Source organism: Amblyomma americanum, chromosome 2, assembly GCF_052857255.1.
Source record: "Amblyomma americanum isolate KBUSLIRL-KWMA chromosome 2, ASM5285725v1, whole genome shotgun sequence".
Lineage (NCBI taxonomy): Eukaryota > Metazoa > Arthropoda > Arachnida > Ixodida > Ixodidae > Amblyomma > Amblyomma americanum.
In genome coordinates this window covers 210,818,130-210,843,910 of record NC_135498.1, presented here as the reverse complement: position 1 = coordinate 210,843,910, position 25,781 = coordinate 210,818,130, and the positions used below count along the sequence as shown (strand labels likewise).

The 25,781-nt window shown below is 48.4% G+C and overlaps 1 protein-coding gene across 4 annotated transcripts in view; it reads left to right on the top strand.

Moving 5' to 3' along the window:
- The window catches only part of LOC144122121 (rifampicin phosphotransferase-like), a 798,972-nt gene that overhangs the window by 70,558 nt on the left and 702,633 nt on the right, over positions 1–25,781 (top strand). For all 4 annotated transcript variants that reach the window (XM_077655660.1, XM_077655659.1, XM_077655661.1 and 1 more), the window contains exon 6: positions 20,450–20,565. In XM_077655660.1, coding sequence (XP_077511786.1) covers positions 20,450–20,565 — 116 coding nt within the window. The remainder of the gene's footprint in view (positions 1–20,449; positions 20,566–25,781) is intronic.

Below are 25,781 nucleotides of genomic sequence, written 5' to 3'. Positions count from 1 at the left end.
GCGGCCATGGCTTCCCAGGCTGTGGAGCGACCAGAACATGGACACGACCACCCGTCCAGCGAGACCTCATCGCTTAGTGGGGCAGAGTCAACGATCGTGGACGGCGACGAGTCAGTGGCCGATATGGCTGACGGGGACAACGAGGGCTTCAAGTTGGTGAGTCATCGCAAGCAACCAACGGTAGGGATCCCGGTAGTGGTTGAGCCCACAGAAAAGGGCTAGATTTAAGAGAGAAGAATCCTATCTTACTTTTCGTGGCCATTCAAACACTGCTGGGATCAGCTCCGATTTGAAGTCGGTTCACCATGCAAGGGGCTCTTCAGCTGGATGTCTCGACGGAAGAGCAGGTTGACAAGCTCCTGCAGAGCTCTCAGATTTTTGGCATCAATGTTAACGCGCGGTTGCCCCATTCCTACATGAAGAACACCTGTGTTATTAAGGGTGTACCAAACTATGTATTCAGAACGCGACCTACTTGATTATCTGAAACCACAAGGTGTGCTGCACGTGAAACGACTTGCGCGTCGTGTGGAGTCTCCAGGAAAATAATGGGCTGCGAAACCTACCAACTCTATACTGTCGACGTTTGCTCCAACTCCGAGCGCCCCGAAAAAATTGATCTGGGATTCACAAAAGACGCAGTTGCAGATTTGGCTTGCGCCAATTGCGGTGGCGATCATCCGGCGAGTTTCGGAGGCTGCCCCTTCCGTGTGAGCGCTCTGCACCGTCGGATATCCTTTATTGCTGGTCCAAAAACCCCACCGACTGAGACGCCTGTCCCAGGATTAGACGAGTTCCCAGTGTTGGAGTATGATGTTGCGTTCCCCAACAATGTCCCTAAGAGACCTGAGTCCCTCAAGACGCCAAGGCCCAGTGCGCGCGAGTCGGCTGTTAGACCTCCAGCAAAAACTGTCCATGTTCCTGAGCGGCCGGATCACAGCCAGACTCCACGAAAAGGGGGACCCTCATATGCACAAGTGACAAAAACATCAGATACTGCGGCCAAGAGTGTGTCCCCGTCACCATCTTTTGTCGATGTTGTAAGTGAGTGCGTTACGCAAAATAAGGAGCTCAAAAATCAAGGTATGCCTGACCTACTTCGTGTTTCGTTTGGGGCCCTGCCTTCACATGTTCCAGCGATGGCGCCTGGTAACCTGAAGAACTTCCTACAGCTGGTGCTTTCTTTTGAGTCCCTAATTACCACCTTCGCAGCAAACTTCCTTGCGAACTAAAATGGATGGGGTTAAACCTCGTGGATCTCATATGCACCGAAAAATGCCGTTTATATTGCAGTGGAACTGCGCTGGGATATTAAGTCGGTTAGCTGAACTAAAACTATTCTTGAAAGAGACTTGTGTTCCAATATTGGCCCTGTCAGAAGCTGGCCTGCCAAGCGGGAGTTGTTTGACTGGATATGTCGCCCATAAAAACTGCAGCATAAAGTCATTTCCTGCAGGAAGTGCTGCGCTTTACATAAGAAGGGAAATTCCACACGTTTCTCTAAGCGTTGCCGATCTTTGCACGGATGACATTGAGGTAGCGGCTGTGAGAATACAGCTCGGCTCTCGAACCCTTTCTATTGCATCCGTGTACGTGTCTCCGCGGAAGAAGGTAGCATTGGATTTTGTTTCTACAGCAGCTCTGCGACCGCTGCCCAGCTCCTAGAATCACCTGCGATGATTTCAACGCCCATCTTGCCGTTTGGGGTGACAGGAACACGGATTCCCGTGGAAGCAAACTCGTAGAGGTTATTGACAGTTTGGACCTGTGTGTTGCCAATAACGGAAGCCCCACTTTCGGCTTCCAGCCTCAGCGACAGCTATAGACCTGACACTGCATTCACCTGACGTCCGCGTGAGTTGGTCAACAGCGCCTGACCGCATGGGAAGCGATAACTATCCAATTTTTGTGTTTGCTGCCGACTTTCGTATGCATGGTGCTAAAATTAGAACGTGTTTCCGGTGATGTTGTTGACAAAGTGTTTTCTAGTAAGCTAGCAGTAACTACGGCGGTCAAGTTACCTGATCATTTTCCGGCCCCGGATTTAAAACTCAGGAACCTTTGCGCAGCGAGAAGAATGGCGGAGCGAAAACTCGTGCGGAAGAAGGACGACAGGCAACTGAAAACGACCTTCAATAGGCTGAATTCTGCTCTTAGACGGCACACGAACAATCTGTAAAGGTCACAATGGGCCTCATTCTGTGCTAGGTTGACTGCGTTCTCACCGAGGACGAGAATATGGCGAGTTATTGGCAGGCTTGCTGGAGAATCTCGCCCTTCGAAGCCTTTTGAAGCTCTTAGAATACGCAAGAAAAAACCTATTGCGTGCTTGGCAGAGGAAGTTACAGACGCTCTCGTACTCGCTGATTATGGAATAGACATATATACACCACCTGCTTCCTCCAGGTCAATCATGGACGTCCCGTTCACGCTTCGTGAGCTTCAGACTGCGCTCAGTGGCCTGCGGCCCCGGTGTGCACCAGGTCTCGAGAGCATCACCAATAAAATGCTGAAAAATCTGACCTTGCAACTCGGAAAGGAGATCCTCAACTTCATCAATCGAGTTTGGGAGATTGGCGATTTTCCTCCGTCATAGAAGGTGGCACATGTAGTTCCAGTACTGAAGCCTGGCAAAGACATGACAGACTTTGCCTCCTTTCGCCCTGTGTCATTGACCTGCTGTGTAGCTAAGTTGATGGAGAAGCTGGTAAATGAACGCTTATCATGGTGGCTTGAGGACAGGAAGGCATTACGGACATGTATGACAGGATTCCGCCGAGGACTTAGTGCCCAAGATAGCGTCTCAGACTTGGTCAGTCACATTGAACACCAGAGAGCTTTCGGGCTTTCCACCATAGCCATTTTTCTTGACGTTGCGAAAGCTTACGACAGCGTGCTTCAGAGCTCAATTCTAAACAGTTTGCAAGACATGCGTATACAGAACCATATGTTAAGATTCATTTACAAGTTTATAAGTGATCGCGCGGTTCGTGTACGGTCAGGGAGTACGTTAAGCACCGAAAGTGTTCTATCACGAGGTGTGCCTCAAGGAAGTGTTCTTTACCACGCACTATTTAACGCCGTAATGGCTGGCCTTCCCGATTCATTGAAAGAAAGTTGCAGGCAAGTGCGTATGTCACTTTATGCTGACGACATCTGTATTTTGATTACTGGCTACCAACACAAGCGATTAGCCCCGATAGCTCGACAGGCTCTACTTTCGGCACAAGCTTACCTTCAAGGTGTGGGGTTGTCTCTGTCAGTGGAAAAATCCGGCTTTGTTCTGTTTCCAGGTGTAGGAAGACGCCAAGCGCGGTTGAAGATAGACCTCTGTCACTCTTGCATCCGTCAATTCAACCACACGCGTTTCCTGGGTGTCATTAGTGACTCCCGTCTACAGTGGCGAAAAGCTGTAGACGCGATTGTTTCATCTATATCTTCTCGTCTCAATGTGATCCGTAGAATAGCACGTGAGCAATGGGGAAACCATCCTTCTTCAATGGTCAAACTTCATGAAGCGCTGGTGGTCAGTCGCATAATGTATCAATCACCTTTCCCCCTCGGCATCACAACTTGAACGTCTCGAAGTTGTCCTCAGAAAGGTCCTACGAAGAGCCATTGGAATTCCCGCCTCTTGATTGCCTAGGAGAGATGGTAGCTGGGCGATCCCTTCTCCAGCGGCTCTTCAAGAGATATGAGTCGAAGGCTTACTTGGCACTCAATACTCTTAGTTCTTTAGGCATTAATGTCCGAAGGCAAAGGAAACGATTGAAACCCCCTGGTCTTTTCCGACCCTCGACTGTAAGGTCACACTTCCCCATGTGGGTGCAAAGCGCATCTCTCCTTTGGCAGCAACGCGTTCGCTTGCACTGGAACACTTGGAAAAAGAGTATGCCTGCCATCTTCAAATTTTCACGGATGGTTCTGTGGACAAGGCCAAAGAAACTAGCGCAGCGGCCTTTTACATTCCTTCTTTGGACTGTAAGTGATCCGTACGCTGTACTGCTGTCGTATCCTCCACAACGGCTGAAAGTGTTGCTATTGAGGTGGCTTTACGGAAGTTAGGGTCTTGTCCGGCTCAATCTGCTGTCATCCTAACTGATTCAAAATCTGCCCTTCAGAGGTTAGAGCGCGGATTCCCTAATGACGCCTTGTCTATAAGCTCTCTGCGCTTGGTGCAGAATCTGCACAGCAGAGGCTTTACTCTACATTTCAAATGGGTGCCCTCTCGCATAGGAGTCAATGGTAATGAGGTGGCAGACAGTCTCGCCCATAAAGCTCTCTCAAGGATTCCATCAACAAAAGTACCTCAAGATAGAAAAAGTCTCTGCAGGAAAACGGTGCTCGATCACTTCAGTACCCTGTGGAGTGCGTCCCACAAGCCATGTGTGACCAAGGGACTGAGAATATCTCAGGCGACCCTTCTACATCGACTTCGCACGGTCTCTGCTCACACTCTGCATGGATGCATAAGACCGGCATAGCATCGTGTCCGCTCTGCTCTTTATGTGGTGTGTGTGGGGACATCGAACATTATATTATGTACTGCCCAGAGTACAACGCGGAAAAGCATGTGATGTTCGCTTCCTTCAAGAAGACAGGAACCCGTGACAACACAGTTCAGGACATCGTCTACCCGAGTGGAAACCAGACTTGCAGAATGGAGGCTGCACGCCTTCTTTTAACATTTCGCACGACACGGATCTTGTTTCGAAATGGTGACAGCAGGAACGGACTATGGCCTACTGTGATTGAATGTGTGCGTAGATGGTGTCTTCCGGAGTGGACTACGTTTTACTGTGAGTGAATGTGTGTATGGATTGTGGCACTACAACGGCCTATGTTCTACTGGGACTGAATACGTGCATAAACGGTGACTTCTCGAGTGGTCTGTGATGTGGATTGTGTGGATTGATTGTGTGCATAGATGGTGACTGCGGGAGAGAATGTGTGCTATTCTAAGAGGCTGTGAGCATAGCGGTGGTAGATGGGACATTGTTAATATAGAAGGGACGCTGCGGTGGAGCAATTGCCGGCACATAAAGCAAGACTAACCGCACCTGTAGCATTCAACACCTCAACTCAACTCAACTAGGTAAATGACGTTCGCACTATCGCAGGAAATGTCACCCTGAATTTCTCAACATGGTCTTCCCGTGGTCCATTGTTTGCCATGTGAAGAAGAAGAAGGGCATCATCCTATGTTGACTGAGGAAAGGAAGAAGAAGAAGAAGAGGTAATCCATTCATCTTTATGCTGCTCAGAACGCATGTGGTGGAGGTTTGCTTTAGCATCCTCGTACGACCTTGGACCTGCGCAACCGCACGCTACCGACCCCCGCTATGCCCGCTATGCCTGAAGCCACCCACCACCAAGCCGTTCAGGTTGGCTCTCCAGTCCTCTGTTCCGGCTCCCTCCGGCAGCGGGACCAGGCACTCTTCAGCGGTACTGACGATCATGACGCTGAAGACTGGCTCACATCATACGAGCGGGTGAGCACGTATAACAAGTGGGACGATACCGCCAAGTTGAACAATGTCATCTTTTATTTGACTGGCGTTGCCAACCTGTGGCTTCGAAACCACGAAGAAGACTTCTCCACGTGGACTGCTTTTAAGACAAACCTCACCGAAGTGTTCGGACGTCCTGCTGTGCGCAAGCTACGCGCAGAACACCTCTTGCGCGAGCGCTCTCAGCAGTCGGGTGAGATGTTCGCCAGCTACATTGAAGACTTGTTCAACCTGTGCTGGCGCGTCAACGCCCATATGTCCGAGGCGGACAAGATCAAGCATATTCTGAAAGGCATCGAGGATGACGCCTTTCAGATGCTGCTGTCGCGAGATCTTCGCACCGTTGCGGAAGTTGTTAGTCTCTGCCAGAGCTACGACGAGCTGCGCAAGCAGAGGCTCATCACTCGCCAGCACGCAGCAGCGCCTTTCGAATCGCTTGCCGGCCTGTCGGCTGCACCCGACCACTCGCAACTGTTTGCACACATAAAACATTTTGTGCGTGAGGAAGTTGCACGTCAGCTGTCGCTTCTGCCATCCCCCTCCGTGCAATCTCCATTCCTGGCGCCCGGCCTTCGCACTGCCATCAGCGAACAAGTGGCTGAGGCCCTTCCAGCGGTCCCTCCCCCCGCACCAGCACAGCCGCCCGCAGCTACCACTGCAGCCTTGACCTACCCTGCCGCCGTCGCACGGCCGCGGCCGCCTAACTACCGCCCAACGCAAGTCTGGATTTGAGGAATATGTGGTTGCTTACGCCAGCCGCACCCTCACGAAATCTGAATCCAACTACTCCGTGACGGAAAAAGAGTGCTTGGCAATTGTCTGTGCCGTTGGAAAGTTTCGACCTTATCTCTATGGCCGTCCGTTTGACGTGGTCACCGACCACCATGCCCTATGTTGGCTTTCTTCGCTCAAAGATCCCTCCGGTCCCCTGGCTCGATGGGCTCTCCGCCTCCAAGAGTATAACATATGTGTCTTATATCGGTCGGCCCGCAAGCATCAGGACGCTGATGCCCTGTCCCGATCCCCGATACCGGCCGAGCTTGCCAGCCTCTCCGCCCTCGAATCCTCCGCGCCTTTGCTCACCACCTGCGACATGCCTTCTGAGCAGCGTAAAGATGAATGGATTACATGTTATTCTTCTTCCTTTCCTCAGTCAACATAGAATGATGCCGTTCTTCTTCTCCACAGCCAATAATACAGGAAAAAAAACTTCTTGGCACGGTCAGTAGTAGTGAATAAACAGAGACCAACTTTTTAAACAATGTAATTTGACGTTTCGGCCGTGGAACCTATGTAATCTTGAGAATTTCTTTGAACTTATTTGTGGGGTCATAGTCTTGAAGTTGATAAAAAAAACTGTTTGCTAGCTGCCCGTCTATCTCCGCGACATAATCCCTCTTGTTCATTACAACCACAGCTCCACCCTTGTCAGCAGGATTAATGATCATTGCTTTGCGAGATGCTAACTGTTCCATTGCTCTGGTTTCGCGAACTGAAAGATTACGGCGGAAAGGTACCTTACTCTTATACAGATGTAGAATATGTGCAAAAAGATATTCTACAACTGTACAAGAGTAAGGTACCTTTCCACCGTAATCTTTCAGTTCGCGAAACTAGAGCAATGGAACAGTTAGCATCTCGTAATGAAATCATCATTAAGCCTGCTGAGAAGAGTGGAGTTGTGGTTGTAATGAACAAGAGGGATTATGTCGCAGAGGCACACAGGCAGCTAGTAGACAGTTCTTTTTATCGACTTCTAGACGATAATAATTGGATTTGGGGGAAAGGAAATGGTGCAGTATCTGTCTCATATATCGTTAGACACCTGAACCGCGCCGTAAGGGAAGGGATAAAGGAGGGAGTGAAAGAAGAAAGGAAGAGGTGCCGCAGTGGAGGGCTCCGGAATAATTTCGACCACCTGGGGATCTTTAACGTGCACTGACATCGCACAGAACAAGGGCGCCTTAACGTTTTTCCTCCATAAAAACGCAGCCGCCGCGGTCGGGTTCGAACCCGGGAACTCCGGATCGGTAGTCGAGCGCCGTAACCACTGAGCCACCGCGGCGGGTAATACTTCTAGACGATGACCCCACAAATCAGTACAAAGAAGTTCTCAAGAATACATTGCTAGACCTTTAAAATGATAACCAAATTAGAGAAAACGTTTTTCGCTCAATCACTCCGCTTAGCCCGGTTGCTGGTAGATTCTACTTGTTACCAAAAATCCTTAAAATAAACATTCCGGGTCGACCCATCGTTTCTGGTGTCGGCACTGTTACGGAAAATTTATGCCATTACGTCGATGCGCTAATTAATATAATTCAGCCCACATTTCAGTCCTACATAAAGGACACTACTAACTCCTTGTCTGATATCGTTGATCTTGTCATTCCTCAGGGTTCTTTGCTTGTCAACCTCGACCACGGTGGAAGAATAGACTAGGTGCCTGAACGGCGGCGCCTCTCCAGCGAGCGATGTTGACGACCACCGGGTCGTGTTTTCAGGGAGTGCCTTGAGATGGCGCTGGCAGGTTAGAGGGTCAGCAGGCAGCACAAGCGCGCGGGCAGCCGCAGTTGGGGGAGAAGCAGTGATCGCTGCACTTTTGCGCCACGTGTTTTTTTCCCCCATTACACTTTCTGTCATGCACTCGTGTGCACTGTGGTGATGGGCAAAAGCTGTCTTGTTCCCCGCTGCTCTACGGGATACAAGTCCTGCCGCGACAAGTTCTCTCTCTTCTCAGCGCCAAAGGATGAAGAGCGACTACACGTGTGGCGACGCGCCATCCCAAGAAAGGATCTTCTACTGCAGGCGACAGACTACGTGTGTGAGCGGCATTTCGAGCCTCACCTTGTTTCAAAGACTTGGACGGTAGAGCACAATGGACACGTCCTGGTAAGCCCGCCTCGTCGAGCTTTATTAGCAAAGGACGCCGTGCCCACGAGGTTTCCCGATTGCCCTGCTTATCTGTCTAAAACGCTGAAAAGCAGGAAGCGGCCAGCCGAGAGACAGCTTCTCGCCCCATCGAAAAAGAAAAACAGCCCATCGTGTGTCAGCTCCAGTTGCGACAATTCCGACGAGGTGCAGGATCTTTGCATGCCATGAGTACCAGTGCGCGGTGATGGCTGCACGAACGCAACCGAAGTTCAAGAGGAAGCCGGGCCTTGTGCGGCAGTGGCACCTTTATCTTTTGATATGTTGTTCGACGACCCGTCACTCGTATGCCTGCCCTCCAAATCGTATGGATATCATCGTATTGAAATGGGTGAGGCAAAGAGCATCGTCTTCCTAGAGTTGACGCGAACTAGGACCCCTCAAAACCGCTCTTCCAAGTCAGCACTTGCGGTTTCTGTGCGAAGCAGATCGGAAGCATGTCCTCTAGAGAGTATTGGCGCCGGTGGTTTGTTCGCCGCTCCACAGCTTGTTGAAATTTACGAGACCATGGAGGTCCGCACAGTGCTAATGGGGAAGTCTCTTTCCATTGAAAAGCTCCAACATTCAAACAGTTTGGCAACAGTTGGGGACGTGAAATCCTTTCTACAGTGCGTGCAAAATATCAAACTTTGCGCTGGTGGACCAAGCACTGCTGAATACCCCCAAGCAGAACCAAAGAGTGCCTTCATCGACATTAGCAGCAAGTGGCGCCACAAGGAGTGTGAATTCTTCCTGAGTGGCGAGGTGTCAGTTTGCCAAAAATGTCTCAGTCTGTCAGACACTTTGCGGATCCACCAAACACGGGCACTGAAGAAAAAGAGCAGCTCAAATCCAGGTGGTATTCACTTTTTGCGTTCCCAGCAAAGCAGTGAAAGACTTGCTGCACTGCGGCGGGCAAATTATGCCCTGACGAGATCGAAAAACCGCCTTCTTCACCGCTTTAAGGATCTTTCGTTGCAGCTTAAGGGAGCCCGTGAATGTTTGCAAACATTTCTGAGGAAGAGCTGGAGACCAAGCTTTGCAAGCTTGAGCTTCCAAGTGTGCAGCTAACTACAATCAAGGAATGCTTAGCTGCAGCAAGGCTCGCCAACAAGAAAAATCGTCTCTACACTGAAGATTGGCTCCTGATGTTCCTCTTGTTACATATACGAAGCAAATCAGCGTACACATTCTTACGTGAAAACAATGTGCTCCCTATTTCATGTGTAACAGTGCGGAAATATCTTAGCATGACCAGGGTGAATTGCTGCTTTAATAGCAGATTTTTTGCTGCATTTAAAAGAAAGATGGCTACAAAAGACGAATATCAGCGTCACTGTATCTTGGTATTTGATGAAATATGTGTGAGAGAGGAAATGCGTGTGCATTCGAAATCAATGACCTATGTAGGGTTCAGTGACTTTGGTGATGGTGCAGGGACCAGTGATGACCTCGCTGACCACGGACTCGTGTTTGCATTCCGTGCATTCGGAGACCAGTATTCTCAGCCCATTGCGGTGTTTGCCAGCAAAGGACCGACAAAAAGAACAATGCTTGCACAGCTTGTTTTGAAAGCTGTTTTTATGCTGGAGGAGGCTGGCGCTTTAGTTGATGCAGTGGTGTGTGACGGAGCAGCCACCAACCGATATATATGGAAAGAGTTTGGAGTAAGTGGCAGCCTAAACTGCACCAAAAGCTCCTTCACACACCCTGTTGATGACAAGCGCAGCATTTTTGTTTTTTCAGATGCTCCGCACCTTATGAAGTGTGTGCGGAACCGTTTGCATGCTCAAAAGGTTTTGAACTTTCATGGTGGTCGTGTCCAGTGGGCGCACTATGATAAGCTGTTTGTTGAGGACAAAAAGCAGCCTGGGCACTTGCGTGTTTGCCACAAGCTTACATATGCTCATCTCCATCCATGAAACACTGAGAAAATGCGAGTAAAGCTTGCTACCCAGCTGTTCAGTTGAAGTGTGGCTAGTGAGTTGGAGTTTTACTCGCACAGAAAGACAATTGGACTGGAGAATGTTAAAGCAACTGTGGAATTCACTTTGAAAATTAATGATCTGTTCGATGCTCTTAACCGGAATTATCCTAAAGAAGGAATCACTGCAGGAAGAAAGGACTTGAGAGTTCTTGCCTCTTTCTTTTACTGGTTGAACAAGTGGGAGGGAGAAGTGGGGGCTGGGAGGATATCCCGTGCATATTTTTTAACCGATCAGACTGCGGCAGGCCTGCGTGTCCCAGTTAATTCTTTCAGCTTTAGAGCCAACAAGGTATTTGCTGAAACACTGTGGCTTTAAGTATGTCTTGACTGGCAAATTTAACCAAGATGTACTGGAGCATTTTTTTGGGACCATCCGTCAAGCAGGAGGTCAGATTGACCATCCCTCCTTGCCCACTTTTCTTCAGTTGTACAATATGCTTTCAGTGTACACTTTGATTAAACCGCCAAAGTTCGGAAACTGCCAGGTAGAGCAAGCTCGAGAAGCACATGTGCTCACATTGGCTGATCTCAAGTTTGCATTTCAGGCAGACGAAAATCAAGAGACTCGTCTTCAGCAGTTGAAATGCAAAATGGATGGTTTGGTTGCCGCTGAGGTTGAGTGTGATGAGGCTTTTCACGAGATCTACTCAGAGCCAGAGGCAGTTGACTGCATTGTCTATTTCTTGGCTGGTTTTATGTGCAGAAAAATTCTTAAGTATTAAACTTGCTCAGTGTGCCGACAGAGCCCCATAGAAGAGAATGAGATTCATGCTCAGCCTGAAAGCATACTCTTGAATTTTAAAACGAGAGGTGGCCTCCTACATCCAAAGATTCGCATTTTTTCTTTGCTGCAGGTAGCTGAAAAAGAGTTTCAGCAACATGCCACACTCAGGAATGCATATGAGCTTACAGTAGAGGCTATGCTGGAAAAGCATACCTTCTCGTTCCCATGCAGGGACCACAAAGAATACATTATGGCAAATATGTTGCACTATTATATAGCTATGAGGATGACGCAGGTCTGCAAACGAAGAAAGATAGACTACAAGACAAAAATGCAGCATCGCAGGAAGCTTTCTAAGCTTGTCTAGGATGAACATCTTTGAGAGCTTGTAGAACTGTTTCCTCATGTGCGACCATGCTTATGACGTGTGAAGTAATAAACGTTCCTTTTCTGTATTCCCGGCAGTGTTGCGGGAAACTTCAAAGGCACGGCCTGCAAATGTTACGTGGCGTGTGTGTGCGCTCGCAGTGAACACGCAGCATCGGCGACGCAGGTATTATAAATAAAAGCGGCACGGAGCTCGCACAGAGTCGTAATTTTTGCGTTAATATGAAGCTGCAAACCAAAATACCTTCAGGCTTCTGACGAATAATGCGAGAGGAAAAAATGTGTACGAAACAACGATCGCCTTCCCTTATTTAGCAGGAGCCCGTTAATCTGACATGCGCGGCTAGCGACAGCCTTGACATCCAAATCGCTTGCAGTTAGAAACCGCTTCCCAGGCATTTTGCATTCGCAATAACCGGATTGTTCTGCATTCGTAACAAAGCTGAGCAATAGTAAACACGCAGTCTCTACGGTGGATCACTAGTTGCGAAGCACATTTAGGTCTGGATAGGGCTACTAAGCTTAGATATTTAAAAGGATATACCTAACTTTGCTTCCCAAAGGCTCGCCAGAACCTCAGACTGGCACACAGGCATATATGAAATAATTTACAAGCGATTTTTTAACGCACGCGAATGTTTGAGGAGCCCCGCGCGCCGAGGCCAGAGGCTGTGGTTGAGCCCCCAATAATTCGCGCCATCTGCCAAGAGAGACGTAAACTACGACCAAAAAAATCGCCGGCGCGGCAGCCTCGTTCGGACACCTAGTCTATTCTTCCACAGTGACCTCGACGTCACTTAACTCTATACAAACAATCCGCATGGAGATGGTATCCGGGCAGTCGTGGCCGTCTACAGTGAAGCTCGCATTGAAAAGATAGTGGACGGTGATACACTGGCCACCTTACTTAAACTGATATTAGAACTTAACTTTGAGTTATAGGCAAACCATTATGTTCAAATTATAAGGCACTTCTATGTGCACGCGCATTGGCACTAATTATGCAAACATATTTATGGGTTCGTTGGAAACCGAATTTTTAAAAAGCCGGTCATTAGTACCATTTTACTATAGGCGTTACATTGAGGACATATTTCTTATTGGGCCCCATGGCGAAGACAAGCTCCTTTCATTTATAGCCGATTTCAACAACCTGCATCATTCTATATGATTTTCCCATATGTACTCCAGATGTAAAGTGAATTTTCTGGACGTCACCGTTTCGCTTCACGAAGGCAGAATGACTACAACGGTGTACCGAAAACCTACTGACCGCCAGCAATATTTGCACTGTGATAGTAGCGATGTCAAACATGTCAAAACCAGCATCCCCTACAGTCAAACATTCAGTCCAAACGTACCTGCTCGAAACAATCTGACTTTAAAAGCAACTGCGCCACACTTCGCATCGCGCTCATTAAACAAAATTACCTCCCTCAGCTGATCGATGGTGCCATAGAGCGCGCAGATACACAATCCCGAAGGATTCTACTCGCTAAAGAAAACCAGATACTTCCTACTCGAATACCAACCTTGTCCTCACTCATTCTGCATCCGCACCAAAAGTTCCGGCAATCTTAACAAACACTCTAATATTCTCATGCAAATTGTTCGCCTGAAGGAAATATTCGTAGAGCCACCAAGGGCTGTTTATAGAAGATCGAGAAATCTACGGGACATACTAACTTCTTCAAAAACTAGAGCTCCGCAACCCACTGGCTGCCACCCTTGCAAGAAGAGCCGCTCTAAAGTTTGTCCGCATATGACTACGTCTCTTAGCGTTAGCAGTACGGGTTCTAACTTTCATTTAAAAATTCAGGGTGACTTTACCTGCGATAGTGCGAACGTCATTTACATAATCCAGTGTGCCATATGTAACCTTCAGTAGGTAGGCCAGACAGAAACCCCCTTTTGATTACGCTCCAAAAACCACAGAGCCCATGTTAAATCCCTCCCAAACCTGCCCTTATCAAGACATGTTCAGCTCCCAGGTCATTCATTTGATCACATCACAGCTACTACTTTGGAATCTGCATTTAAATCTAATCATGACCGAGAAATTAGTCTTTCCAGATCTATAAGTTTAATCAGTATCTTCTGGTTTGAACGAAATCACGGGGAAATTGAGCACCATACCAGATCAAACACACTGATATCCACCGATGTTAAGTGCTATTCTGTTCGTGCTTTTTCTTCATATTGTCACTGATAAACGGTCGAAGCACTCAAACCAGGTTTAATTAAACGCGCTGGGCGTGCAAAGCAACGGGGAGCTCGAGCGCGGAAGAAGATAAAAACCCCTAGCCCCTAGAGTGCGCAAGGCGCGGCAAGTCCTATCTTAAACAGTTCGGCCGCAGTATGGCGCCACTGGATTCATTGGTGCTGTGGCATTACTCCCCCTCTCTGAAGGGCAACGACTCGTTGCCGCAACAATGAGAAGCAGGAAGGCAAAGGACGGCGAATGTTCCGGCGGCTGCTGTAGACACGCCTGAAGAGCTAGCGGGCGTGGTACGGCTTCATCCGTGCGACATGGACGACTTCGGGGGTCGGCCGTCTATAGGAGCGAACTGTTCCCTGGGGTAGAACTTCATAGTTCACCTCACTGACTTGGCGGAACACCTCGTAGGGGCCAAAATATCGCCGTAGAAGCTTTTCGGAGCGCCCACGCATGCGGATTGGGCTCCACACACAAACTTGTTCGCCGGGCTGGTAACGCACATTTCGGTGGCGGAGGTTATAGCCCCGAGCGTCGAGAACTTGCTGGTGCCGGATGCGCTCTATAGTAGTTGGCGGGGGGCCTCAGCGTAACTAACGAATTGGGCAGCACCCATAACAGAGCAGGTAGTGCTAGCTGGAAGCAGCACTGCACCCAGAATAGTTGTGGCTTCGCGACCATGTACTAAACGAAAAGGAGTGAAGCATGTCGTTTCCTGGACTGCAGAATTATAGGCAAATGTGACGTAAAGGAGTATGGCGTCCCAGTTGCGGTGGTCCGCATCGACATACATGGAAATCATGTAGGCGATCGTCTTGTTGAACCGTTCGGTGAGGCCGTTGGTTTGAGGGTGGTAAGCGGTTGTCTTGCGGTGACTGGTGCCTCTCAGGCGCATAACCTCCTGCGTAGGGCCGAGGTGCACGCTGTTCCCCTGTCAGTTAAAACGATGGTGGGTGCACCGTGACGAAAAACAACGTTTTGGAAAAAAAAGTTCGCAATTTCGTCAGCGGTACCACGGGGAAGAGATTTAGTTTCACAGTATCGGCTGAGGCAGTCGGTGGCGACCACAATGTAGCGGTTACCCAGTGAGGACACCGGAAATGGGCCGAGTAAGTCCATGCCGACTTGATGGAAGGGGACCTGAGGCGGATCAATAGGCAGCAGCAGGCCGGCTGGCTTAGTCGGCGGCGTCTTGCGACGCTGGCACTGGCGGCAAGTTCTTACGTCATGCTACACAACTGCGGCAACCCTGGCACAGCAGTACTTTTGCCGTATTCGTGCCAAAGTTCGGCAAAAACCTAGGTGACCAGAAGATGGGTCATCGTGGCACGCCTGCAGGACTTCGTAGCGAAGAGCCGTAGGCACGACGAGAAGATACACAGCTTCTGTCTGGCTGTAATTTTTCTTATACAGGATGCCATCGCGTAAACAGAACGACGACAGTCCGCGTGAGAAGATTCGTCGGGGAGACTGAGCGCTTCCTTCGAGATACTCAATGAAGGGCCGTAGCTCACGGTCGTCTCTTTGGTGTTGAATCAGAACGGACGTGGAGATGGCGCCAGGAAAAAATGAATCGTCATCGGAGACAGCTCGGGGGTCCTCGATAGGAGCGCGAGACAAACAGTCGGCATCACTGTGCTTCCTACCAGACTTATAGACGATGGTGACATCGAATTCCTGAAGTCGAAGGCTCCAGCGTGCAAGCCGTCTCGAGGGATCTTTGAGGTTCGCCAGCCAACAGAGCGAGTGGTGGTCGCTGACGACCCTGATAGGGGGGCCATATAAGTACGGGCGGAATTTGGTCACTGCCCACACAACGGCCAGGCATTCTTTTTCGGTGGTTGAATAGTTTGCCTCAGATCGTGACAAGGTGCGGCTCGCGTATGCGATTCCGCGTTCGAGACCATCCTGCCACTGCACAAGGGCCGCACCGAGGCCGATGTTGCTGGCGTCTGTGTGCAGTTCAGCGGCGGCCGACTCGTCGAAGTGTCTCAGGATGGGCGTACTTTAGAGACGAGTTCGGAGGTCTTCAAAGGCCTTCTGTTGCTCCAGGCCCCAGAAAAACGGTTCGGAATCTTTCGTGAGGCGGGTAAGGGGTTCAGCTATCTGGGAGTTCTGCACAAAACGCCGATAATAGGCGCAGAGACCCAGAAAGCGGCGCACGCTTCGCTTTTCGGTGGGCATAGGAAAAGCAGCCACGGCGGCTGTCTTATCGGGGTCGGGGCTAACCCCTTTAGCACTCACGATGTGGCCCAGAAACTTCAACTCTTCGAAAGCGAAGTGACACTTTTCGGGCTTTAGGGAACGACTGCCCGATTGAATTGCTTCGAACACAGCGCGCAGGCGTCTCAGGTGCTCTTCGAATGTATCAGAGAAGATGACAACGTCATCCCAGTACACGAGACAGGACTGCCATTTCAAATCGGCAAGAGCGGTGTCCATCATGCGCTGGAAGGTTGCACGAGCCGAGCACAGGCCGAAAGGGAGCACCCGGCATTCGTACAGACCGCCCGGTGTAATAAAGGCTCTTTTCCCGGTCGCGTTCGTCCACCTCGATTTGCCAATAGCCACTGCGTAAATCTAGCGATGAGAAGTACTTGGCGTGGCGCAGCCGTTCCAGGCAGTCATCAATGCGCGGCAGAGAATAAACATCATTTTTTGTGACTTTGTTTAAACGTCGGTAATCAACGCAGAACCGTAGGGTTCCATCTTCCTTTGCTACTAGAACAACAGGCGACGCCCACGGGCTCGTCGACGGCTGTATCACGTCGTCCTGGAGCATTTCTTGAACTTGACGGCGAATAGCATCACGCTCCTTTGAAGAGATCCGGTAAGGTGGCTGACATAACGGCCGCTGGTTGGCGTCGACTATAATTCGGTGCTTTGTGAGCGGTGTCTGCCTAACTCTAGAGGACGGGGCAAAGCAGTCACATAAAGACTGGATAACGCTTTCGAGGCAGCGTTTCTGATTAGACGGGAGGTTAGGGTTCACGTCAGTTTTTATGGGAGTGTTCGGTGCCTCCACTGATGCCTAGGCTTCGGACAAAGCGTGCTGTCCCGCGAAGTCACCGACTTCTTCGAAATACGCAATAACTGTTCTGCCGGGCAAACACTGAGGTTCACTGCAAAAATTGGTTACCAAGAGCTTGATTCGGCCATTGTTCAGCTCAACAATCCGCGAGCAACACAGACTTGCCGACCAAGGACCAGCGACATGTTGGTTTCAGCGATGCCACGAGTTCCAGTGATGTTATCGCAATCTACGGTAACAAACATGCTAGCTCTCGACGGGATGAATACGTGGTCGTCAAAGAAGCGTAACGTAGTCCCGCGTGGCTCAGGATCGCCGTTAACAGGGGGTTGAGTGGAAAATGACACGACAAGCTCCTGAAGGTTGATGACAGCACCGTACTCCCGAAGGAAATCCAAACCAAGTATCCGGTCTTTGGAGCACTCGGGCAGCACAGCAAAGCAACCAGGGAGTGTAGCACCGCGGATCTGGATTCGTGACGTGCAGACGCCAATTGGCGTAACCACATGACCGCCGGCGGTGCGGATCTGTGGTCCACACCAAGGGGTCAGAACCTTTCTGAGGGCCGTGGCTAACCGACTGCTTATTACAGAAAAATCAGCGCAGGTATCCACAAGTGCGGTCACATCGCGATTATCAGTGATTACTGAGATTTCGGCAGATACCAGTCGGTCGCAGAACGTCGTTGTCGTTGAGGTCATCGGGTGAGGCCGTCGTCGGTCGGATCGTAGACGCGAATCGTCTGGTGGAGGCTCTTGACTTTATCCAATAGCGGCGGCCCTACCCACGTGGGACGCCGTATTCAGTTTTGCCGATGTGGGTACGTGCCTCTGAAGGAGAATAATACTTCTATTATTCTCCCATCGTTCAGTACCACAAATTGAAAAATAATAATGATGAGAATAATAAACTTTCCCCTATGCACCTTGCTTTCGGTGACTGTTGGCTTCCTTAATATGTTTGTAAAACGAGCCCCTAATTTCCTTTACCTTGTCTGCTAATAGCTTAACGGGGGTCTCGGTTCCGGCAGTCTTGTTGCCATAGGTAGCATAAGAGGGCTCTCGCACAGTTTCCGTCCTCGCCGTTAGATGAGGTTCTACGTCATACTCACGGTATTACAGGACGTGCTACGTCCACCGCTATGGTCGAGGGTGGCGCTGGTGCACACTCTCAAGGTTCGCTTACACCCAGTAAACATAAATACCCACGAAAGCAGCAGATTCGACAGCCGTCGCCGTATCTCAGTTGGTAAGAGCACCGGACGCGATATTCGGAATTCGTGGGTTCAGATCCCACCGGCGGCATGGTTGTTTTTTCTGCTGCTTTAGAAGTAGTTTTCTTTAAAAAAACCGATTGATTGGCACTACAAATTAAAAAAAAAATTAAAAAACATTCCCCTATGCACCTTGGTTTCGGTGACTGTTGGCTTCGTTAATATGTTTGTCAAACGAGCCCCTCATTTCCTTTATCTTGTCTGCTAATAGCTTAACGGGGGTCTCGGTTCTGGCAGTCTTGTTGCCATAGGTAGCATAAGAGGGCTCTCGCACAGTTTCCGCCCTCGCCGTTAGATGACGTTCTACGTCACACTCGCGGTATTACTGGACGTGCTACGTCCACAGCTATGGTCGAGGGTGGCGCTGGTGAACACTCTCAAGGTTCGCTTACACCAAGTAAACATAAATACCCACTAAAGCAGCAGATTGGACAGCCGTCGCCGTAGCTCAGTTTGTAAGTGCACCGGACGCGATATTCTGAGGTCGTGGGTTCGGATCCCACCGGCGGCATGGTTGTTTTTTCTGCTGCCTTATAAGTAATTTTCTTTAAAAAAAACCGATTGATTGGCACTACAAATTAAAAAAATTAAAAACATTCCCCTACGCACCTTGGTTTCGGTGACTGTTCGCTTCCTTAATATTTTTGTCAAACGAGCCCCTCATTTCCTTTACCTTGTCTGCTAATAGCTTAACGGGGGTCTCGGTTCTGGCAGTCTTGTTGCCATAGGTAGCATAAGAGGGCTCTCGCATAGTTTCCGCCCTCGCCGTTAGATGACCTTCTACGTCACACTCGCGGTATGACAGGACGTGCTACGTCCACCGCTATGGTCGAGGGTGGCGCTGGTGAACACTCTCAAGGTTCGCTTACACCCAGTAAACATAAATACCCACGAAATCAGCAGATTGGACAGCCGTAGCCGTAGCTCAGTTGGTAAGAGCACCGGACGCGATATTCGGAGGTCGTGGGTTCGGATCCCACCCGCGGCATGGTTGTTTTTCTGCTGCTTTATAAGTAATTTTCTTTAAAAGAAAATAAATAAAATAAACCGAATGATTGCCACTACAAATTTAAAAAAAATTACAAACATTCCCCTATGCACCTTGGTTTCGGTGACTGTTGGCTTCCTTAATATGTTTGTCAAACGAGCCCCTCATTTCCTTTACCTTGTCTGCTAATAGCTTAACGGGGGTCTCGGTTCTGGCAGTCTTGTTGCCATAGGTAGCATAAGAGGGCTCTCGCACAGTTCCGCCCTTGCCGTTAGATGACGTTCTACGTCACACTGGCGGTATTACAGGACGTGCTACGTCCACCGCTATGGTCGAGGGTGGCGCTGGTGAACACTCTCAAAGTTCGCTTACACCCAGTAAACATAAATACCCACGAAAGCAGCAGATTGGACGGCCGTCGCCGTAGCTCAGTTGGTAAGAGCACCGGACGCGATATTCGGAGGTCGTGGGTTCGGATCCCACCGGTGGCATGGTTGTTTTTTCTGCTACTTTATAAGTAATTTTCTTTAAAGGCAATTGATTGGCACTTGAAATTACAAAAATAGAAATAATTCTCCTATGCACCTGGGTTTCCGGTGACGGTTATTTTCCTTATATATATATATATATATATATATATATATATATATATATATATATATATATATATATATATATACCATATTGGCTGCGTTAAATGTGGCGCCAGTCTTCATTTCATTCCAGGTTTCATTCGTACCAGAATTGTGAGCAAGCGTTTCTCGTACAGAGTTTCGGGTTGTGGCACACGATTTTTTGTTGCATATAGCTGATGTGTGCTAGTCATGTGGCCCCGGCTAGCTTATGACAGAGATTCGAATTGAGGTCATTCGAATCTTGAGTTGTAATGCCTTCCCAGAAGTTTGTCTCTTCCCTTAAGGCACAGTTGTGTCCACCGAGATGAGGCAGTTACAACATAAGCAACAACTTTGCGGCTCTCCTCTGCCACCGTCGTAGACGCTGCATCACTTCAGCTATCACATGAGTAGAAAAAGCTAACCTACAGAACCGCATATCATTAAAATCTCGCACGCAGTCTGTCTGGTCACGTAGAAAGAGGAAGCTCCCCCGCCAGCCCCCCCCCCCCCCCCCCCAACTACTTCACCGCTGCGTTCCCTCGTGTTAGAACACAAAACTAGTCAATCAAAATTTTCGGCTTAAGAGCAATTCTGTGTTCAGTTTTTAGCCTCAATGTGCGATTCCTGCCGACTTAGCATTGTTGTATTTTTTTCACTGGCATTTTCTCGCTCGGATCTAAGTGAGGACGAGTCGCCCAGCTAAACCATTCAACACGGTAGGCAGGGCTTCAATTATTGTTTCAGTTTTGAAAGCACGAATTCGGCTATGAATGACGCATTGTGTGATGCACGGATATCATCCACCAGGCTTCTGGACGCGGTGGACAGCTACGTGCAGAGTGTCTTCTGTACCGGCTCCATCAGCGTCAACGGAGAAGCGTCGAGGGAGCTCTTCTTGTGGGGCCTCCGCGTCAGAAGCATCGGTGAGTGGAATCGCTGCGCCGACGTGCCCCGTTTTTGCGCGCCTGATCTGTTTTTTTTCGAACAGCGACCGTGCGAAGAAACGAACAGGGCTTGACGAGGCCTGGACATCCACATAGTTATCTACAAGCCCTGATGTATGTGTTTGGTTTGGAAAACACAGGCTTAGCCGTCGATGTATCGTCACCCTTATTGTTTGTCATGCAATTCTTTTCGAGGACGGGAAAATGGGTAAAAGCAGATAAGTGAGCCTTAGGTTTCGAGAAACACCAAAATTATCTTGGAAAGCGTTGTATATCGCAATAGATGCGAAACGTGACTTTTGCAGTCATGTAGTCATGAAGTCTGTACCTGTTTGCAGTAATTATCTGCAAAGTTTTGTTTCATCCCCCGAGGAAACTTTCTCGCGTAAATGCTAGCATTTCTAAATAATAAGTGGCCTGCTCCGAGCTACGCCTAGATTATTGCATTGTAGGAATGCTGGTGAGCGGCCCCATGTTCTGAAGCTATAAGCAAAGTACAGTTTCTGAGGAAACTTACCTTTAATCATGCGTCTGCTTTGTGGTGGTGGTGAAAGCATTTATTTGAATATTGCAGACAGGTTGCGTGGGGAGCAATCCCTAGTCGGCCGCTCCCCTTACAGTACTAGGTGGAGTCCCTTATTCAGGGACCCCATTAGTATGGGCAGCCACTCGAGCTCGCAGAACTAGGGCTTGTTGGGCCGGTAGGTCCAGGCAGCTGAGCAGGGCCGCCTCCCAGTACTCTCGGGTAGGGGAAGGGGTTAGGGGCGGAAGAGAAGGATTGTGTTAACATGCCCAGATCATGTGGAACGTGTCAGCCACCTCCCCACAGAAAGAGCCGAGGCCAGAGAAAGAAGTGTCGAAATGTTTAAGCACTGCCGGGCCCAGTAGAGTGTTAGTAAAAAGTCTAAGCAGTATTCTGTCGTCCGCTTTCCCTAGTCCCTTGAGAGGAGCCGGGCACTGACGGTGCGAGTCCCGGTAATAAGCGGAGATATCTTTGAAAGTTAACAGAGGATAGGAGTCCTGGTCCAGATCGGTAGGGTCTACGTCGGGGGCCCGGTTAGTGAGTCTGCTTTGTGCCGTTGGGCAGGACAGCGAGTAAAGGCATGTTGTAACTGAAGTACGACACATACGACTCAGCAACACAGTTGGCAGTTGAGGAGTGAGACGTCCAAAACGAAAATATGTCATGTAAGCACAAGCGCCGCGTTAGCTGAGTACAAATGTTTGAGCATCCAGTACACATTCCCTCTTCGGTGCCGAAATACCGAATTTTCCGCCACCTCACGGGGAAAAATGGCGCCGTCTTGCTCCGCCACAACGATTCTTGTTTGAACTGCTGTTTACTGCGCTGCGGTTGCAATCCTTGGAGCCGGGACGCACACGTTAAAAACTCTTCCAGACTGACATTCTTGTGCGTTCGCAATGTTGTTAATGTAGATATTAATTAAAAAAGAAACGTTCGCAGTTAGTGCGTCTTCACATGATAATATTGGAGGTAATACACCGAGATTACATGTAAACTTTTTAAACTCCTCTGAGCCTCACTAGGGCACCTATGGATGTCCTGCACCCTTAGTGGACGGAACCGTAACGAATAATGGAAGTTGAAAATGTAGCCGCTAAATGCATTCCTGCATTAAAAAGCAACACATTCCAGAAAGGACTGTTTTCAGGACGTTTCTGTATAGAGGATTAAACTTTGATCCTTATAAACTTTTAGAAAAAATTCTTACTCGTACAAAACTAATCTTCTTCAGTTGCGTCCAGAGAATTTCTGGTGTTTAAAGAATGCTGGAAGTGACCCAACATTTACTTCGGTCACTTTATATATTACTGTGCATTTGTGGTTTTTCTGTTCATTTCTATTCTATTTCTATTTATTTACTGCTTTATGTAAAGTCTTTACCAATAATCACTCCTCACTGGGACTATTATTTGTGAGTTAGAGAACGGCGACATTTTGGTTAAGAACATGAATGGTAAGATTAAGAAAGGTACCTTCAACTGGTTATTTATTGCATAGACTGCGAAAGAAGCCGGAGCGCACTCAGATCTAGCAGACGAAATTGCTTCCGAAACTTGTATATGCAGGCAATTTTTCCCAGTTCTGCCACTAGCCCACTTTTTCATATCTCATTTATACAGTGTTTTAGGTTTCCATGGCACATCAAAAAGTCTGTCGAGTAAATATCTTTTGCACCCAGGCAATAATTTAAGTTTCAATATTTTAGAAGAACACGCGGGTTGGAGAAACTCCCTGTTGGAGAAACTCTATGTTGGAGAATCTCCATGTTGGAGAAACTTCCTGTTGGAAACTAGGCACCGTCGAATAAAGAGCCTGTCCTGGCCCATGGCTCCTATTTCATAAACTCCGTCAGTACTTCAGGGAACCATTATTACCATAGTCCCACATTAGATGGTGCTGCACAGGGGTGTGAGTAACGAACCGCTGCCACTTCAAACGGTGGTGCTGGCCGCATGACAAGCATTCTTCACACACATCCATACATCGTTTACTTTCTCGGCACGTTTAATGTGATGGCTTGAAGGAGGTCGCATTGCAGAAAAGCTGGTTCATCGTGAGCGAAGAAACCACGAAAAATCCCCAGAAAAAGCAACCTAGGATGTAGGTGGGCCACATAGGTCACGCGACCTTGTGGCGGATTGGATGCAAACTGCGAACGACCCCGATTTGCTCTTGACAAGAACTCTAATGCTCTGTAGCTGTCAACACAGGAACTAGGTTGCGCACAAACCGGTGGGCAGGTTGTGGTGACATCAAAAGGTCACATGACATATCTCAAACAATCACTCCTTTGTAATACTTGTTGAGGGGCTAGTTGGCGCATGTTTCCAGCAATGGGTTGTAGCGATTAGCAGAACATAATCCGATAAGCAGAACATAATCAGGATTTACAAAATGGTACTGGTTCACATTTACCGCATAATTGTAAAGCCTGCGGAGACGAAAGAAAGATTAAGTGTGCAGCAAGGCTGAAAGAAATGAAAGTTTTAAACTGAAGTAAGGTACAGACAGTCCGTGAACTATTGGAGGCCTTCTATATTAAAAGCAACTGTAGTAATTGTGCTATTGACCCATTTATTACCATTTATAAGACTGAAACCGCTTTTTTAGACACACGGGGGTGAAATACTTGTGTGCCTCAACTGTCTTTATGCACTACTTTTTGTAAAACCCTCGCACGCATGTGTGGTTATTGGTACCGATCTTGATTGTTGTCCTTATATTCATTCGCATTTGCGGTGAATAAACAGTTGAGAGTAGCGCCTGTCTCGCCTCACTTGCTGTGTGCTGTCTTTTTCGGTGTTATCACCCATTTCTGGAAATCATTCTTTACTGTCACGTAGCAGGGTGAGTGGGCGGGTGGCTCCCTATTCGGAGGCCAGGTTGCGATCTGCCATGGTGTGTAAGTTGTAATGACTGTCACAGGATAACACGACTTCTCTCAGCCAACCAGCGAATTTAGGGAAATAGGGCGGCGGAATTACTGACGTGAACTAAAATGCTATCGCATTAAATTCCGCCTCGCATTATCAAAGTTAGCAGACGCTACGCGAAGGAGCGAACTATCATATCGTGACTCATTAACAACGCCAACCAGCAAAACAAGCTTCCATAGTATTTTCTGAGGTACGTCCATGGTGTAAGGAAACCCCAACAGAATTCTGTCTGTGGAAATTCGAATGAATAGATGTTAATATTTTCAACGAACAATACACTGTGCAATGATAAAGCGGTTTATAGTCTGCATTGTCCCATTATTTGATAATTTAAAACTATTAACCGAGAACATTTTGTTCTACTGGGACTGCTGGTTTTACAAAGCGACGTTAAAGGAAATTGACGTTGACTATGTATTTCTTGGCGTGATTCCAAGTTTGGCGTATTTTGCAATGCATGAAGTGTAGAAGATTTTATGGACGTTCAAAATCTGATTCGTCTGGAAGCACGAATCTTCCATGAATGTAGTCTAAAGAACCGATGAACGGTAAAACAAAAGTATACTTCAGAGTCACGTTCCCACTCCATCTTAATCAAAGAACGTCCTGAAACGTGTCTCTTCTTCTGAAATGCACTTTTTTAACCAAGTTTGCATCTCCTCTGCTACTAAGCTCAAAATGCACAAAAGGTAGTTCTTTTGATTCAAAGAGGACAGGTTTTCTATGATTAAAGAAGAAATATTTACGAAGGGCAAAAATTTATGTTTTTCTTCTACATGCCTCAGCTTACAATTCTGCAGTTTCCGACTTGGACGAAGGACGTCGTGCATCTCTTGTGATATGAGATTTGTTTTCTAGAAAATGGCATCGTTTTTTCCAATTAACTAAGATACATTCCTTGATTTGGTAACATTCGACCAACACGCCTAGCATTTTCAGTGGAAGCAAAATTTGGTCATGGGAGCTCAATGACTGTCCCTATATGAACATACCAGCAAGGCGAAGAATAGAAAGCGCTTAACGGAATGAAGAACACGCGTCGATGGCGGCTGCGAAATCCTACACCTTTACAACATATGGACAAAGAACGGCTAACCGCGCTTCTGGCCGTTCCTTTAGAATCGCATAAAGGTAGGAAGTTTTGTGCCTGCGCTCCTTATGGATCGAAGTGCTGCCCACGCCAGATCTGACCAGTTAGCTTATATTGAAAATGCTTTTCGGGCGACAGCAAAGTCCAAGAAAAGTGTTTTCGCCGCATTTGTGACTGGGGTGATTTCGAACACTGACTTTTTCCGGAGGCACTTGCTTCGAATTTGACGAGTCAGGCGCATGGACGCCAGCTTTTTGTTCCGTTTTCTAGAGATCCTCTCCCTGCATGGGAGGACGCCACAGCGGAAAATTCTCCCTATCTTCGTTCCTTGCTGAACTTTGTTCGCCTCCTGAAAGTCGCGAGGAGGAGGATGAAGAGGAAAGGCAGGAAAGCCACGAGATATGTGCTCTGCTCTACCGGTTGAATGCATGAACGCGTCACGGCACTCCTTAGCACGGCGAGAGAGATAGTCCGCTTGAAAAGGTACTAGCGCGCTGAGGAGAACGGGCGTAGGCACCTAATCGAGCAGGAAGAAGTGCACATACTATAGCCGAAGGCTGATATGCGAGTCGAGCAACATGATTCGGAAGGCTGCAGGAAGTTTTCTTCGGTTATAAAATGAGTCAATAGACCTGATTGAAAA